The sequence below is a fragment of the Siniperca chuatsi genome, linkage group LG3, assembly GCF_020085105.1.
Source record: "Siniperca chuatsi isolate FFG_IHB_CAS linkage group LG3, ASM2008510v1, whole genome shotgun sequence".
In the NCBI taxonomy this organism is placed as follows: Eukaryota; Metazoa; Chordata; class Actinopteri; order Centrarchiformes; family Sinipercidae; genus Siniperca; species Siniperca chuatsi.
Window position 1 is genome coordinate 20,490,605 of NC_058044.1, and position 17,298 is coordinate 20,507,902.

General features: G+C 37.4%; 2 protein-coding genes across 4 annotated transcripts; one reads left to right on the top strand and one right to left on the bottom strand.

Moving 5' to 3' along the window:
• Positions 1-724: 724 nt before the first annotated feature.
• Positions 725-6,778, bottom strand: LOC122873352 (C-type lectin domain family 4 member M-like). 3 transcript variants are annotated; one of them, XM_044189981.1, is made up of 6 exons: positions 6,626-6,778; positions 3,667-3,753; positions 3,252-3,476; positions 2,507-2,670; positions 2,296-2,402; positions 725-1,448 (listed from the first exon to the last, which is right to left on the bottom strand). In XM_044189981.1, exons 1-6 carry the CDS (start codon positions 6,705-6,707, stop codon positions 1,289-1,291), a joined length of 825 nt encoding a protein of 274 aa, XP_044045916.1. In that variant the 5' UTR covers positions 6,708-6,778; the 3' UTR covers positions 725-1,288. The 3 variants fall into 3 exon arrangements, with proteins under 3 accessions (XP_044045916.1, XP_044045915.1, XP_044045917.1); XM_044189980.1 differs by having other exon boundaries at positions 3,667-3,775; positions 6,626-6,767; XM_044189982.1 differs by lacking the exon at positions 3,667-3,753 and having other exon boundaries at positions 3,252-3,462; positions 6,626-6,769.
• A 4,620-nt stretch (positions 6,779-11,398) lies between these two features.
• LOC122873354 (CD209 antigen-like protein A) lies at positions 11,399-15,432 on the top strand. Its single transcript, XM_044189987.1, has 6 exons — positions 11,399-11,579; positions 12,086-12,175; positions 12,953-13,030; positions 13,962-14,104; positions 14,251-14,351; positions 14,577-15,432. Exons 1-6 carry the CDS (start codon positions 11,465-11,467, stop codon positions 14,719-14,721), a joined length of 672 nt encoding a protein of 223 aa, XP_044045922.1. The 5' UTR covers positions 11,399-11,464; the 3' UTR covers positions 14,722-15,432.
• The last annotated feature ends 1,866 nt before the right edge of the window (positions 15,433-17,298 follow it).

Below are 17,298 nucleotides of genomic sequence, written 5' to 3' on the forward strand. Positions count from 1 at the left end.
ATCTAATACTGTATATAAAATACAACATATCAGACTTTGTCAAGGACAGAATATTGAAGTACTAGACTTATTTCCATTGTTGTCCCTGGTGTTTTACAATCTTCAAACATACGAACTGTGTGTATTTTGTCACAGCATCATATTCGTTTTTGCCACTACCACTAAGTTATATCTTCCAGAGAATAGTTTGATTGTATTTCACATAGAAAGAGCAATGGAACTTATCTTTCCAGTCATTGATATTTTTCACCTTGCTGCTGTGATGTAGTATCACTGTTGGGTGTGGTCTAATTTTCCCCCGTGCCATGTAAAATCTCTCACAGGTGCCAATTCCAGAAGCAAACATTTTCAAACTCACAGCCACTTTTTAAATCAGGTACAGAGTAAGCCAAGATTAAAGTGACTTTCTTCAGCGCTCCTTCAGTGTGACAGGATGGACTGGCTTTCGGAAACAAATTACTTGCAAATATTGACTCTTTTAGTAGCATTTCATGTGCATGGAAGGGAAACCCATCAAACTTTTAGGCATTTGTAATAAATGCCTAGATCAGGAGACCTGGAAGCACTTTGATAATCTCTTGATCTGCCCCTTTGCCTGATCTCTTGCCTTTGTGTTGAGCATCTACCTCACCTGTCCTGCCTCCTGAGTCTGTGATCCAACAACAAATTGACAGAAGAAGGAGAAAAGTTGACAGAAAAGTATTGATGCTATAAGAACACAAACTATCATCAAATTATTTTATTTTGTATTTGTTGTCTTGTTTACACTATAATAATAAATAATAATAACATGAATTGTGTTTAATAGCTGCTTTGGCATCTCCAGGGGAACATCTTGGTCAGATTGTGCATAACATCTTAACCTCCCCTGACAAATTCTCTACACGAACCTGCTTTAAATGATATTCATATAATATATCAATCAATCCGAATCCATAGGGTAAATGGGAACTAAATAACATTACATTAGTATGTATTATTGATCCTTAACTGATTTTTCTATTTCTATTAATTTATATATTATGTTGGTTAACAAATGAAGGGCCCCACTAAAGCTATTGAAGACAAAAATATACCATAAAAAAATACATTATATACATTAAATTTAGCACAACGTGTATCACAAAAGACCTCCAAGCAACACAAAGTATGCCACTAAGCACATCGTATAATTTAATTTCACAAAGTAGCTGAAAGTTTTTTCATTCACAATTGTTTTAAATGTGAACTTCTTTGTTTTGCAGCATGCAAAAGCACATGTACATAATAGTATGTTCTTGAGCTGATACTATGAACTGGTATATGGATCTTTCTCACACAGCCAGCGCCGCTTGGCTCCACAGGGGGCGTCATTCCAGCTGGCCACCACTTGGTTGAAGTGATACATCTCCACACAGTCCTCTCTGTTGTTGGGACCACCACGATCCGGCTGGCCAGACTGCCAAAATCTAAATGGCAGTACAGTGATGGAGCGCAGAGAGATACAGTTTAATATACACACATACAGTATTTCTCCTTCCAAAACTGAAATTGGTGTTTTGCTAACATGTCAGGACTAACTTAATGAGGATGATGGCTTGTTAGATAATTAAACTGTTTTAACTAAACTTTATTTACTATTAAGGTTAATCACATTTTGAATTGGGTCTAATTATCCTCAGGTCTATTCACATTGGATCTGACTGTCTTTGAATCTCTGTTATGGAAGATTTAAAATGTCTAAATTAAAGCAATTCAAACAAAGAAATAGTGAAATACAATACAAGTAGTTATATGTTTTCCTTTTTGAGGCTATTCTCATTTATTTTTCGTAGTTATACCTACGAAAAGTAATGCACTATAATTTGTATATAACCCACGTAACAGGTAGCCACGAGGCAGTTACATTTATCATTAGGCGGCGACCTCTAGTGGCTTCAGTAATTATGACGGGATCAAAGGAGGAAGTCAGATGAGGAAGCATAAAGAGTGTCAAAGTCCATGTAGGAAAGTATTGCCCTATGTTGCTTTTATGTTTTATGTAAAGCACTTTAAATTGCCTTGTTGGTGAAATGTGTTATACAAATAAACTTGCCTTGCCTTAATTTAGGCATTTTAGATCTTCCATACCCTGTCAGATCAGGTCTCTTTAAAACTTATTTATGCACATTGGGTTTAGGATGGTTTTCTATTGGTCTGTTTTTGAAGCTCTTTAGAGCCTAGGACTGGTACACAGCATTTATTTCTGTGATACCGAGGTCTTATTTGAGTCAACCTTTCTAGCAGAAACATTCATGGTCATTCGAAAGGCCTTACGGTCTGGTCAGCGCAGATCCATCCACCCATTTAAAGGTCCCAGCTGTGTCATACAGACCAATCCAGAACAAGAGATCGACTTTCCCATCCAGACGGTACAAAGCCCTCTGTTGATTGAGATCATGGTGAATGAAACTATGACTTCAAAAGTTCAAGAAGAATGGCATACACACATGCACACGGACCCAGACACAGATTTACAGTACTGTACCTGTTCCTCTTCGCTGTTGATCACCACCAGGTCAGCATCTTTACTCAGACAATATGTTCTGCTGTCCTCCCATGTTTTACTCTCAGTGGAAAGGAAGTAACATCTGGAGTTGATCTCCTTCCAATCTGCAGGACACTGCTGAGAGGACGCACAACCACTCAGCTCTGGAGTACAAAATAAACACACACATCACAGATTAGACTCTGAGGCATTTGGATAGGGAGCCATAAGTACAAATATAACTCCAACTTTGACAATTAATTTAACTTAGACAATAAATGTAAATATTGCATTGTGTATCTGTGACCATAAAACACTACTTGTAATTAGTACCTACATAACAGACTACAACTATATAACTATATAACTACAACTGTACAGTCATCAATTACAAAGACATATTCATATGTAGAATGATAGCTATACACATAACTAGTAATTTCTTACATAAAATGACTCCTGGTGCTAGTATCAGAAAAGAAACTGCAAGGCAGTAACTGTCCCTAAATGCCGCTAACGCCAGTACATTTAAAGCTTTCATATTTGCTGTTCTAAATAGCTTTCTAAGCAACTTTACTGAACAAGGGTTGATGCTTTTTAACTTTCCCAGCACAAGAAGCACTAGGTAGTTACCACGAGATGTCACCGTAATCACAGCAAAAACTCAGTGGGTAGCTTACAGACAGAAAGTAGGCAGATTACTTTAGATCAGAATGAAAGTTAAGGTCAGAAGATTTTTTCTCACCCCTCAGCTTCATTTTCCATCTGTCCCTGTCCTCCTCCACTGCCTTTATCGTGTTGGTGAGTTCGGTGTTTCGGTTTTCAAGCAGGTCCCTGTCTCTGGTCAAGGCGTTGAGTCTTTCTTGTAATCTGTTGTACTTACAATCCATTTGCACCTCCTTCACCTGGTTTTGGTCACTAAAATGAGTTACGTTGCAGCCTGAGTGGGTCGATTCCTTGTTTGAGTACACTGATAGTATAGAAACAAAAACTTCCATTTAAAATTATTTTTAAAATTAAGTTAAAGCAAAAATAATTTTCAGGCTTTTGTGAAAAAAGTTTGACAGCAACATGTCAAATTACTCCACACAGTGTGTGTGTGTGTGTGTATTTGCAGTATTGTGATGTTGTCTATGCAACTGTCAAGAAACTATACTCACAAGTAAGGCGTAGAGCAACATTGAGAGTGGCTTGTAAGATACACAGCACGCCAAAGCTGAGGAAAAGCAGCTGACAGAGTCTTCGCTCTGCAAAATCAACACACATAGACTAACAACAATAAAAGTCTATAACCACAGTAGCAGCCACGTGAGGCTGTAATGTATTGTTGACGTACCATAAATGAAGAGACATCTATTCTTTATACTTGAACTTTTACTATATAAAGTTTATCAAGTTAGTTAAACAACAAACGTTAGGATAGTTACATTTTATTACAACTTGGGTCTTATTTTTGCAGCTTTGGGCTTTGTTTCTGTCAGTTACAGCATTACTCCCAAATTAATATTTGACATTGCTACAATGACAGACAGGTTGTAAACAAGCCAATAGTTTTGAAAGATTATTTGACCCAATTTATTTGGAAGTAAAAATCCAAAACGTCCACCGATAACGTCCAGAAAGAAAGAAAGAAGAAAAGTCTTTGCACAAGAAAACTGTGTGTGCACAGTACAGCAAGTATGTTTCGCTTTTACAATAGAAAAGGTTCTGAGGATGAGGACAACCTGTGAGTTCTCAGGTTAACTCCCAAACCCAATACAGAGAAGGATAGAGACATTAACATTAACCCTAAATCTGATATAGCTGTTAGTAGTATCTGAGACCATTGTTACACTGGCTTTCACACAGTGGACAGTCCTGAGCAAGACTTTATTTACTGTAAAATATAGTTTGTCAGGGTTAGGGTCTAAGGGTGCTAAGTCTTGGCCTTGGAAGTCATGCTAGCGCCAGGCCACTACTGTTGTAGCCAGGCAGGTTAATGTTTGTGGTTTACATTAGAGCAGACAAACACATGAAATCCACTGCTTACACTAATACTTGGTTTTTGAAAGGCGATAAACAAATACACCAGATAACACCCTAACGTAGGTTCAGTGTCAAAACACGCTCCTTGAATAAAGAGTTGACACTTCCAGTAAGTCTTAATGTGGTCAAGTTTTCAAACATGCTAGCATTTAGCATACTAACAACAGCATGTTATCATGCTATGTTAGCATTTAAAGGTCCCATGAAATGGTATCACTACTTCCTTAATGTTATGTAATTCATCTATATATTGATACAAGAGACCAGGGTTCACATTCTGAGTCTGTGTGGTTATGTTTAGGAAATAATAACACTTTGGTTAAGGTTAGGCAAAGATTGTGGTTTTGATCAACTATTGAGAAGTAAATATCTCCTGTCTAGTCAGGTCAGCATTGACTTTTTTTAATATTTAATCAAGACCACAATCTTAACCTAACCTCCACCTGCTTTGAGTGCCTAAATATAACTATAACCATCGTATTGCTATGAGGGGGTATTGTTAACACATTAACATGTTATCAGGGAACGTTTTGCAGATACGTTCAGTATCAACATTTTCCAACTTTATAGATACATTTACTGTCATGGTACAGCTATACCATTCCTAGTGTCTCTGTCTGTTTGTTGGTGTAATGTTTCTCTTAAAATGTATTTACATTTTAGATTGATATATTACTATTACATTAGTAATACATACTCAACTTTATTTGGGCTATATAGCACTTTACACACAACACAGTTGATCCAAAGTGCTTTACAGCACGCACAGAGAAAAACAAGAAAGAAGGAGACAAACACAAGAGAGGAAAAGTCAGGGTGATGACAATAATAATAATAATAATAGTAATAGTAAAGGCACATGGTTACACAGAGCCCATAGTGACAACACAGACCTATAGAGACTTCTGGGGAAATACCTGAGCTGGTTAAGTTAGGCACAGTTAAAGGCTAGTGATTCTTGAAAGTCTCAATAGTGGGGGGGAATCGGATGGTGGGAGGAAGAGAATTACATAGTTTTGGGGCAGCGATAGAGAAGGCCCTGTCCCCATAACACTTAGTCCTGGATCTCGGGACAGACAGAAGTCTTTGGTCAGATGATCTAAGTTCTCTCACAGTGTGATATGGGGACAGGAGTTCTGTAATATTACAGGGGTTGACACCGTTTAATACTTTGTAGACAAACATCAGGATTTTAAAATCAATCCTGTAGCTAACAGGCAGCCAATGTAGGGAGGCAAGAATGGGAGTAATGTGTTCCCTCTTTTTTGACCTTGCTGCTACATTTTGAACTAGCTGGAGACAGGATAAACAAGGCTGAGTAATACCAAAATATAATGAGTTGCAGTAATCGAGGCAAGAAGATATGAAGGCAAGGATGACTTTCTCCATGTCAGAAGTACAGAGAATACATCTGAGTTTGGTGATGATGCAGAACTGCATAAAGCTCAATTTTTGTTGTTAGTATTTTTCAGTAATGCCGATTCAGTACTGTGAAGAGCTCTGAAATCAGATTGGAATTTTTGCAGTTACCTTGCAAAAATGCAGTTTGGAGCCAGGTGGGACATCAATTGGTTAAAAACAACTTTTTCAAGAATTTTAGAAAGAAAGGGGAGTTTGGAGATAGGTGTGTAATAGACTGAAGGATCTGGCAATGATGCCAGTAACTTCTTTGAAGAGTTTAGTTGGAATAATGTCGAGCGAACAGGTGGAGGTCTTCATAGAGATAATATGATGAAGTTCTGGTAAGGTGTTCAGGGAATTTAGAACTGCAGTGTTCTCAGAGGAGATGGATAGACTATTTGCAGGTGGAATAATACTAGCTCTGAAGTCAAGTATTGTTTAAGTTAAAGAAATCCTCACATTTAGAGACTAATGCTTCTAAGCAGGAGGTGGGAGTGGAGGAGGTGACAGAGTTTAACACATTAAAAAGTACCCTGGGATTATGAAGGTTTGTCAACAACATCCAAATGTAATTTCAAGGAGACAGGTTGTGTGGCCATGCTAGTGTGGCTAAAAACAAAACTACTATACAATTACTATATCAACCTGTGTTGTTTAACAGTACATATACAATAAAATAATGTGTGTTATTACCTGTTTCTTTTGCATCCCCACTGCGTCTCTGCCAACGTCTTGGTTGCTCATTAATATAATCTGATATCGCCATTCGCTGCATCCCCTTGGTTGCCTTAATATTTGGTGAGAAATCAAGTTCAGGGTAGTCTGACAAGTGAACTGCGTGTTCCCTCTTTTTATGCGTGTCTTCATCAAGGGTTGGCTAATACACTCATTACAACATGGTTAACAGATTTAGAAGAAGTCAAAATAGAGGAAGAAACAATTATGTGGAAGTAGAACATATGTCACACTAGCTCCACTTGAATGACTGAATAAGCTATTTAATTTTCTATAATTCAAAACCTTTAATACATGTCATTTCTTCATCTTCCTTTTACCTTTGTAGTTATACTCAAATATACAGTGTAATTTCTCAAAATTGCCTTAAAAGTCATCTTCATGCACCTATGGAGAAAAAGAATATTGAAAGGGTCAAATGTAAACAGTCTGTTTGTGTAAAGAATGGTGGACTGATGTGAATATAGAAATAACAGTACAGTCAGTACTATTCTTATGCATTATGGGAGAAGGTGCCTGCATCTATTGGGCAGGTTAGGATGTTTCACTGTGGTTGTTCTAGTTTATTTTCTTAATATAATACACTACACAGAAAAACTGAATTACTCAGAACCAACACTGCACCTCAAAAAGCAGAGGTCAGATGCATAGATGCACGACTAAAACACACAAAGACAGAACTATGCGTACACATCAGATTTATAAAGCTGTGAATACACATGCGTCTGTATTATAAGCCTGACCCATTGTGAAACTTGATGCACGTGCCCCAGCCCCAGCCCTTAGTCCTGTCCATGAAAAGAAGTACAATTTCACTGACTGTGTTGCATCAGCGAGGATATGACAGTGCTACAGCAGCCTTCATTATTGTAAACACGACCATGATAGCCAAGTTATAGCACCTGTACTATACTGAATTCATCACATGTAAAAGTAAAAAATGTTTGGCAGTGATACCTCAATCATCATAATCAAATGTCGGAAACACAATCAGTCAATTCATAGCTTAAATTCACAATGAAGGATGAACTGAAAATAACAAAACTATATACATACATCCGTCCATACATACATACATACATAATCATCATCAAAATTAAGTACAGTATGTAAATGTAACTTGGACTGGCATTTTACAAATCACTGTGTAGACATGAACATTGTTTTTTATTATACAACATCTCTCACCTTATCTTTCATTTCCACTTCATCATATCACCCTCTGCTCACTCTAGAAACCTGTGTGTGCACATTGTCTGTCTACATTTAGTTTTTATAAATGTCAGTTTATGTGTACGAAATGCCGTAAGTATAGTTTTCCTGCTCACGTATATTTCATACATCTGGCCTGTAGAAGTAGGCCTGAGAAAGCTACAGTACATATCAGCTTATATGAAACTACCATGAACAATTGACCAAACTGACTTTCTTTCATTTTTGTTAAACTGTTGTTGGCACCATGCAGTATGTTCATGTACCCAGAGTGAATATACTATTTTTGTCTAGATAGATAGATAAAAGTTGGGTGTATTGGGTATGTGATGTTCTCATGGTTTCACATCCTTTAAATTCATCATGACGTCTAAGAAACTTTGAGAACTTCCTCTTCTTCTGTCTCCCGAATTGCGAGTCTTGGTTTTATTTTATAAGATAGAAGGAGGGAAGGAAAAGCTCTGACAAAAATGTTTTGACAACAGCGTCATAACTGAAAACCATCATCTGAAATAAGCATTTGAAAGAGTAATTTTACTCTGCTGTGTCATACTTCTGCTTTGTATTAGGAAACAGATTGGGTCACAGCATTGGAAATTTGGATTTATCACCTCGAGCTCTACCAGTGATGACATTTTGTGTTTTAAAATAGGACATATTGTAGTGTTTCTGTTAAAAAAAATCCCTTTTATTTTGATCTAAATGGCTCACAAGGGCCCAGATATCACATCTATGCAATATGTATTATTACAGTGTATATTATAGCTCGTAGCATAAGTCTTTACATGCAAAATGGTTGAACAAGTTATCATAATATGTCAAGCATATTTCTATACTTTCTATATTTCCATTAGACTTTTTTCTAAATCTGTCCTGAATTGGTAAATTGCTCCCAGGTGAATCTTGACTTTCTCTAACGAAGGTGCTTCTCATGAAGCATCAACTAGCAGGTATATATATATAGCCGGAGCAATAGAATGTTACAATGTTTGACAATGGAAGGACAAGGAATTGGACGGGGTCAACAGCCAGAGAGAAGAAGAAGAAGAGGAGTGAGGTGGAGGTGGAGGAGTTGGAAGGCAAAACCGAGGAAGAGGCAGAAGAGGCCGAGGACATATGCGCGTTCCTGATGAGATTAGAGCCACACTCGTAGACCACGTTCTCAATCATGGGCTTACAATGGCCGAGGCTGGTCGAAGGGTGCAGCCAAATGTTGGAAGAACAATTGTGTCCTTGATTATTCAGACTTTTCATCGACAGAATAGGTATGTAATCTAACAATAGGCATTGTACACTGTACTTTCCTTACTAATTTTTTTCCCACATAGGACTGCAAGACAAATTCACAGGGGTGGCAGAGGGCCCCTTTTCACACGTGAACAGGAGGAGGCCATTTGCACCATGGTAATAGAAAACAATGCAATAAGACTAAGGGAGATAAAAAGTGCCATTATACAGGACAACAACATCTTTCAAAACAACAGTCAGCATCTCAACCATTGATAGGGTGCTGAAAAGACACCAAATGAATATGAAGCAGCTCTACACTGTTCCGTTTGAAAGAAATGGTGAAAGAGTGAAGGAGCTGCGTTACCAATATGTACAGGTAAAACATGTATGAGCATGCAGCAACTGTACCTCAGAGTAAACAGTACAACATTGTATAGTGATATACAGTACAGTAAGTGTGAACTTGACACATTGCATCTTCTTTTCTACAGCCATAGCAAATATGTGCTGTATACATTTGATGTAACTGTATCTTGGCCAAAATGAAAATGCATGTAATTCATAAAACTCATTTTGTGTCTTCTGGATATAGCGTATAATGGAACTGGAAGCAAGTGAACCACCGCACAGCTTCCTCTACATGGATGAAGCTGGCTTCAACCTAACAAAAGCGTAGAAGGCGTGGTCGAAATATCATCGGCCACAGAGCTACAGTTGATGTGCCAGGCCAACGGGCGGAATCATAACCATGGGTTGTGCAATCTCTGAGAATGGTGTGCTAACGCATATTCCCATTATTGGGCCATACAATACAGAGCGTCTTGTCACCTTTTTAGACACTCTCTACAGGGATCTCATCCCTGAACAAGAGAGGGGTCAGATTGGAGATGACCTGCCAAAGTATGTGATCGTTTGGGACAATGTCAGTTTCCATCGTTCCAACATCATCAGGCAATGGTTTGCTGCCCATGACAGGATGCTGATGGAGTTCCTCCCACCCTACTCTCCATTCCTTAACCCCATTGAGGAATTTTTCTCAGCATGGAGATGGAAAGTATACGATCGTCAGCCACATACACAAATGACCCTTCTGGCTGCCATGGATGCAGCATGTGACGACATCACAGCAGATGCCTGCAGAGGCTGGATAAGACACTCAAAAGATTCTTTCCACGCTGCATTGCAAGAGAAGATGTTCGTTGTGATGTGGATGAGAATTTGTGGCCCAACAGACAGGATCGTCAAGAGGTGTAGGAAGATTGTAATTCCTTAATGTAATTTCTACAGCACCGCATGTACAGTTTTTCCTATGTTCACATTTCTTCTTTAGGTTTTTTTTTTGTGTGCTATTCAGTGCTGTCTTTTCATTTCTGTATCTCAATGACATGTTCTGTCAATAAAATACAGTACAAACAGTAAGAGTGTAAATTTGAATATTTTCCATTCTCTTGCAATTACACTCACACATACACTAAGATGTAACTTACAATTGACAATAATTGTCATCAAAACTTTAGCCATAGTTTCCATCAGAACATCCCTCCAGAGTAAACTGTTATATTGACAACATGACTAAACAATTTGACTGTCTTATCTGTACACAATGACACAAGGACTTGTCATTCTGATGGCACTGACATGTTCATTGACACAGATATTTACTTTTGAGAGATGAACTAAGGATTTTGAGTAAGAGATTGGCTTTTGCAGGTTATCCATGGTGTTTTGCTATTTGTACAAATTGTTTTGAGAAATGCACTGTTTTGCAAATTGTGAGTTTGATTCGAGAAATGTACCAAAGCGACTGAGAAAAACTGTATTATAGTAATGCAGTGATGTGTAATAGTTGTGTGATATTAAAGAAACATAAATAATGAAAGGACTGTTCTGCAAATGTGAGAATTCAGTTCACCTGTAAAAGTTATTTTATATTTCAAAACTGCACAAGGAAGAGAACTGTATAAAAAATGTGCTTGTTTCAAAGGGGAAAGAGAATATTTGACAAAAGTGTGGATTTAACTCTATGGCAATTTTAAGGCCTAAGTTTGCTTAACAAAAAATAACTTAATACAGAGTCTAATGAACCCCTGATGTAAAACAGAGGGAATTGAAGGCCTCTTTGAAGTGTTAAGACCTTCCACTTTGCAGGTAAATCAAGAATCTGCAAGTTCTAGCTGTGTCAGCGGTCAAAGGCTTTAGTACTGAGAAGTTGTTTCAGTCAAGCAAAAAGGGGGAAGAACAAAAATATGTTGGCAAAGAGAAAACTATAAAAGAAGAAGTGCATTATACATCAGTGTCATTCTTAGAAAACACGTTCTCCATCACCATTGTCACTCTCCAGTTGGTGGGTAAAATATGGCGAGGATTTTCCATAAAGACCAATCTGAGATCACTATGGACTATGTGAATCTTCCTGATGCAAAAAAGAGCAGTTCTAGCGAGGGCGGTGGAGTGACTGCTGCGGTGCCTGGTGAGACAGAAATCCTACAGTTTAACAAACGTTTTATGTTTTAACCATTAAAGCAAAATGGATAATATAGTTTATAAATTTAAAAAATAGATAAATGTTCATTTAAAAAATTCTCTGAAAATATATAAAAATATTATTTATCTGATTTTATGTGATGTCACTTTATTTAGTCATATTGCACTGTAGGCCATTTACTTGCTATGTGCTTGTTTTACTTTGTTTAATTTACATGGTTCACTTTGAAAAGTATACATAACGGTTTACAGAACTGCCTGACTTTGGCCTGCACACATCCTCAAATTTGGTAAACATTGGATTTTACAATTTCTGCAGATTTTGGTCAGGACTTGTGTGGTTGTAAAACCCAATGCCAGGTCACGGGGCCACTTACAGTCTTCCTAAAATGCCAACAGAGCAGAATTTCCCTGATAACTCTGTAAACCTGCTTTTTGGAACAGACCGCTGGGCTTATTTTGTGTGCGTGTCTGTCTGATTTCTGCACTCAGGGAGAAAACTCTACAGACTGGTTGCCGTGAGCTTTGGACTCCTGTGTATCCTACAAGTTGCTGTCAACATTTCCCTGCGTCTCACTCTCTGTGAGTCATTTTAAACTCTGTCTCTACATTTGCCTCGTGTTTCCCCAGACTGTTTTTGAAATAATCTATTATAAGACCAGAAAATTAATCTGGCTACTACCACAGTTGTTGCCATTGCAAGATATGAAAATCATTTTATTTGAGGGCTCTAAGTATGTTTTTGTCGACATATAATTTTATCAGTGTTTATCACTGCCATGCCATAGGAACAATTTATTATAATTCTGTGTTTGAGCTCTCAGGCTCACTCACATTTTCTGTCCAATTCAGTAATAATCAGTTACATTGCAGTTCCTCATACCTACAGTGAATTTCCCCGGTGTGGGATCACTAAAGTTGATCTCATGTTATTATTGCATAAGATATTGCATTTGTGGTTGGCTGAAATTCAGACAGATACACAAGTTTGGGGAAGTTTAGAATCAGAAACAATCCCGAGACACAATAACAGTACTAGAAATGAACGTATTACTGTAAGATTAAGTAAGAAGAGGATGAGACTTTCCAGTTAGTTCATGTGTCATATTTTTGCCATTAAAATAAAAAACCCAAGTCACAACTTTCAGCCTTAAACTTGCTTATAGTCCAGTATAAATTACACATACAGATTTGGGTCTCTGGTTTGTTCCCCAATCTCCTCCTGTCCATACGTCAAGGTGTCCTTCAGCAAGATACTGAACCCAAAAGTGCTCCGAGTGCATGTGGGCAAAATTGTTGGTTTAATGTCATGTAATGCTTGACACATGAATTCTCAATGAAGTATTTCTGCTCTTTCAGACAGCTCTGATAGTAAGGCCAACTGCAAGAACCTGACTGAAGAGACTGACGAGCTGAAGGGAAAACTGACTAACTTTGGTAAGTATGAGGATGTGACTCGTCATACCAACCCACAGAGCAGGTTGGAGGTCTGCCCACACATAGCAACTGGCCACTTAGAGCTCCTGCTGGTGCTTTGTGGGTTGGATTTTATTTAGTTGTTTGTTTTGGCCGTGCAGAAAGTCTGATTCAAATAATTTTTAAGATTTAAATATCCATTAAAGAGAGCTGTCTTCAAATTAAAGCAATCACGAAATGAAAACTGTAAATGTTAAAGCTGGAAACAAATTAACTGTGAGATGGGATTTACACTCTCGGTGCGCACTTAGTGTGCACATTGATAGAAATGTGTAAATTCAATTATATGTTTATTACTGAGGTCATAGTTAAAGGTGGTGTAATGCTGGGCTACATTATATTGAGAGATGTTTCTAAATGTTTGTCCTTCACTATTTACATACACGAAGGGAGCAGAATATTAGAAACGCCGTTGAATATAATGCAGTCCAGCAGAACACCATCACTAATTATAACCTCAGTCATAAAACATAGAATATAATAAACACCTCTATGACAGTGTCAAAAAAACCCTGAACATTATCAAACATCATAAAAGTAGACTTTATAGCAGAACAGTTGTATTGGATTGTATTAGATTGTGCAGGTGTAAAGTGGCTACTGAGGCAGACACGTTTGTGAAAGGAATAACAAAGTTTAATTTAAAATATAATTATTAATTCATTATTTAAAGACAGACATAAGGACATGGAGTTATTAAATTTACTGACCTTTTTTCATGTCCTTTTTTTTACTTTGAGCTTTATAATGCATAATTTACATTTTTGTAAATCAAACACTGTTAAAGTAAGTAAATAAATAATTATTCCGGTGGCAAACTCCAGGCTTTTGTCTAGATTTTATTTCCTAATTTCTGAGATATTAAGGTTCTCTTTGTTGTTATCCATGACAGATCAATATTTCCATCAAGGATGGGTGTATTTCCGCCCCAGTTTCTATTACATTTCTTCTGTCAAGAAATCCTGGCAAGAAAGTAGAAATGACTGTCTGCAAAGAGGTGCAGACCTGATGATTATCAACAGCAAAGCAGAACAGGTGTGTGTATTGTGTGAATGAGTACGAGTTTGAGGTTAAGAGAGACAATAACAAGAGAAAGAGGTGAAAATGTAATGAATGTGAGTTGTAGAACGAATTTTAATCAGTTCCATTTCTATTGGTTACTGTTTTTCTCCGTAAACAAGGAATTCACAAGAAAAATCCACAAGCGGACATGGATTGGACTGATTAAAGGAAAAACCAACGGGTCGTGGAAATGGGTGGATGGCACTCCACTGACTCAAAGGTTCACGCATTACTATTTTATTCAAATGACATCAGTGCTGAAACTAAAGGCCTTACAGTTTCTTATAGATTTTAATGCTAGATAAATAAAATAATTTATAATAATTCACAGGAAACATTTTATTTATATCAAATTAAACCTGGCCACATTCCAGAATGTTCCTGTCCATCAAACACTTCTTGGGTTGTGTTCTTTTTTTAAAGATGATTTGTTTTATAATTTCAGCTACTGGGGCTACGGAGAGCCAAACGGTTTTGAAGGCAAAAATGAAGACTGTGTAGAAACGAACTTCTATGATACAGTAAACAGCTGGAATGATCAACCATGTGAAGATCAAGACTTCTGGATCTGTGAAAAGATGGTGGCTTAATGACTCAGCATATAAAACCCTGCAAAGCTGAAATTCACTTTGTGTTCAGTCTGAATGCACTAATTCACATTTCACATACAGTACAGTATATTCTGGGAAACAATTTCACACTCTGTACATTTGAGTGACTAAGCTGTATCAGTGTCTTTATGGGGTTAATAACCACTGAGCTAGATGTATTTTGTGAAAGTGTTGTTTCTATATATAATTTAAAACAGAAAAGAACTGAGAGTGATATTTCTTGACCAGAGGCGTTATCTATATTTAGTCTTCTAGTTAGTTAGTTTAGTTGTTGTCATTATTGTCTTTCGTCCAGAACAACAGTGCTCTGAACCCCACCTGACCAGGAAGGGCCCGCCCAGCTAAAAATTTATTTACCAACATTTTTACTGTCCACATCTAATAATAAATCTTTTGTCTTTTAACATGAGTGACAATATTCTTGGCATAATGTCATGGGAAGAGAGGTGAAATACTAATCAAATCTAACCACAATAGCTGGATAGCTTCAGCATAAATGGTTTGTTAAGTTATGCTACTTGTGCTGTGAAATGTCAGAATTTGAGTCAGAAATGACTCAAATGAATCAATAAGGTATCATGGAAGGATTCAGATGTGTAAAGGTACATGTACAAGAGTTTGGTATTGCAAAATTGATAGTATTGAATGTTGGGACTTTTTATTAAAATAAAAACGAACCAAATGCTGTGATGGAGCTATACTTCAAATGATTTCACTGTATTACTTGGAATCTGTGTGGAACAGCTTGTCTGTCTTGTGTGGAAAAGCAGAAGGTCATTTGCCATTACATTCTGGTGTCATGTTGGAAAATTTAAATAATGAAGTTACCAGTGCTGTCACCTGTGTGTAAATAAGGCAGCACTCGCTTTTCTAACATAATTGAAAGTGCAACAGACTGCAGTTGTGAACACTGAGAGAGATAGATAGATAGATAGATAGATAGATAGATAGATAGATAGATAGATAGATAGATAGATAGATAGATAGATAGATAGATAGATAGATAGATAGATAGATAGATAGATAGATAGATAGATAGATAGATAGATAGATAGATAGATAGATAACCAAAATGGAAAGCACCATCATGCAGCTGCAACTTGTAGGCCAAATAGATAAAGGTGGTCACCTAAAATATTTCACACCACCAGCCCTCAGTTTCCTGTTAAGTAGAGGGTCATATGCCGCAAACAGGAAGTAACTTATAATTTCAAAAACCCACTGCAGACTTCGAGGGCTTCAGGCACCACAGGACCAAAGTGCACCGTCAGTACATCTGAACATCATGGATCAACTGTTGGATATCTATGTTAATGTAGAGAGACCATCAGGTAATCCCAGCAAGAGGAAAAGGGAGATACAAAGTTCCAAAAATATTTATGAAAATGTGTTTATCCACACACAAACCTGCACTGTCTGGTAATAAATACATGCAAACAAGTTTACACTACATTTTCTACACACAGGCACACACAGATAGACTAGGCTACATTTTCAAAAACAGCTTGTCACTTGAGTTACAGAACAACATAAAAGTATTGTTAGTTAGTAGTAATAATAATAGCAATAGTAGTAGTCAGTACAGTGGTAATATTAGTGAAAACATTGGGGGGGTGGGGGTCTAGGTGTAGTATAAAGGAGATCTTTGCCGTCAAATCTCACCAGTAAAACAGGGTAAATCACACATTTGGTTAAGATTAGATAGAACCCTGGGCATAACTGATAGAGACCTATATCTCTATGCTATTTACATATCCCCAGTAGATTCTCCTTATTTTGAAGAAGACATTTTGAAACTCTCCACTCAGAAATCAGCCTATTTCCAGGACCAGGGAAACGTGCTTCTAACTGGAGATCTGAATGGATGAACAGGAATTTAACCTGATGTCATCGACCCACAGGGCAACAACCATGTGTTTGGTCAGTCTCCCCTGTTTACCACACCAACCATCACCCCTTGGAAGAACCTTGACTCTGAAATAAACCAAAGTGGCAGGGAGGTAGTGCAACTCTGTCGGGCCTTAGGCCTCTTGGGTCTAGTGTGGTAGACTATGCAGTAACTGACATTGACCCCTCCACTATCAATGCATTCACTGTCAGACAGCAATCCCCCCTTTCAGACCACAACAAAATATATGTGTCCTTTAAACTCTCAGATCGAATGCTCAAAAAGGGAACCCAGTAAAATGTATAAATTAAATCCTATACAGATGGGCCCCAGACAGTGGAGACAAATTAATCATGGCCTTGAACTTACCTGATCTGATGACTGTCATATCAATATATGACAAAAATCAATATATCCCTATCAGAGATGGTGTAAACAAGGCTACTGATGATATCAATATGATATTTCATAAGGCAGCTATTAAAGCTAACCTTATAAAACAAAAACGGAAGCCTGTTAAAAGGCAAAACGCTGACAAATGGTTTGATCAAGAATGCAAGACCATCAGAAAAGATCTGAGAAAAACAGCAAATGAAAAACATGTGCCCACGGTTTTGTAAACCGCACAGATTTATAAAACGTGCACACGGATTGGCAAACAACTTCTT

Coding starts and splice junctions, on each gene's coding strand:
- LOC122873352 (XM_044189981.1), bottom strand. CDS start 6,707: ATGCAGCGAATGGCGATATCAGATTATATTAATGAGCAACCAAGACGT. Junction 3,754..6,625: donor TGGGGATGCAAAAGAAACAG/GTAATAACACAC, acceptor TTGATTTTGCAG/AGCGAAGACTCTGTCAGCTG. Junction 2,671..3,251: donor ATGGAAAATGAAGCTGAGGG/GTGAGAAAAAAT, acceptor TTTGTACTCCAG/AGCTGAGTGGTTGTGCGTCC.
- LOC122873354 (XM_044189987.1), top strand. CDS start 11,465: ATGGCGAGGATTTTCCATAAAGACCAATCTGAGATCACTATGGACTAT. Junction 14,105..14,250: donor TCAACAGCAAAGCAGAACAG/GTGTGTGTATTG, acceptor TCCGTAAACAAG/GAATTCACAAGAAAAATCCA. Junction 14,352..14,576: donor GGCACTCCACTGACTCAAAG/GTTCACGCATTA, acceptor TTATAATTTCAG/CTACTGGGGCTACGGAGAGC.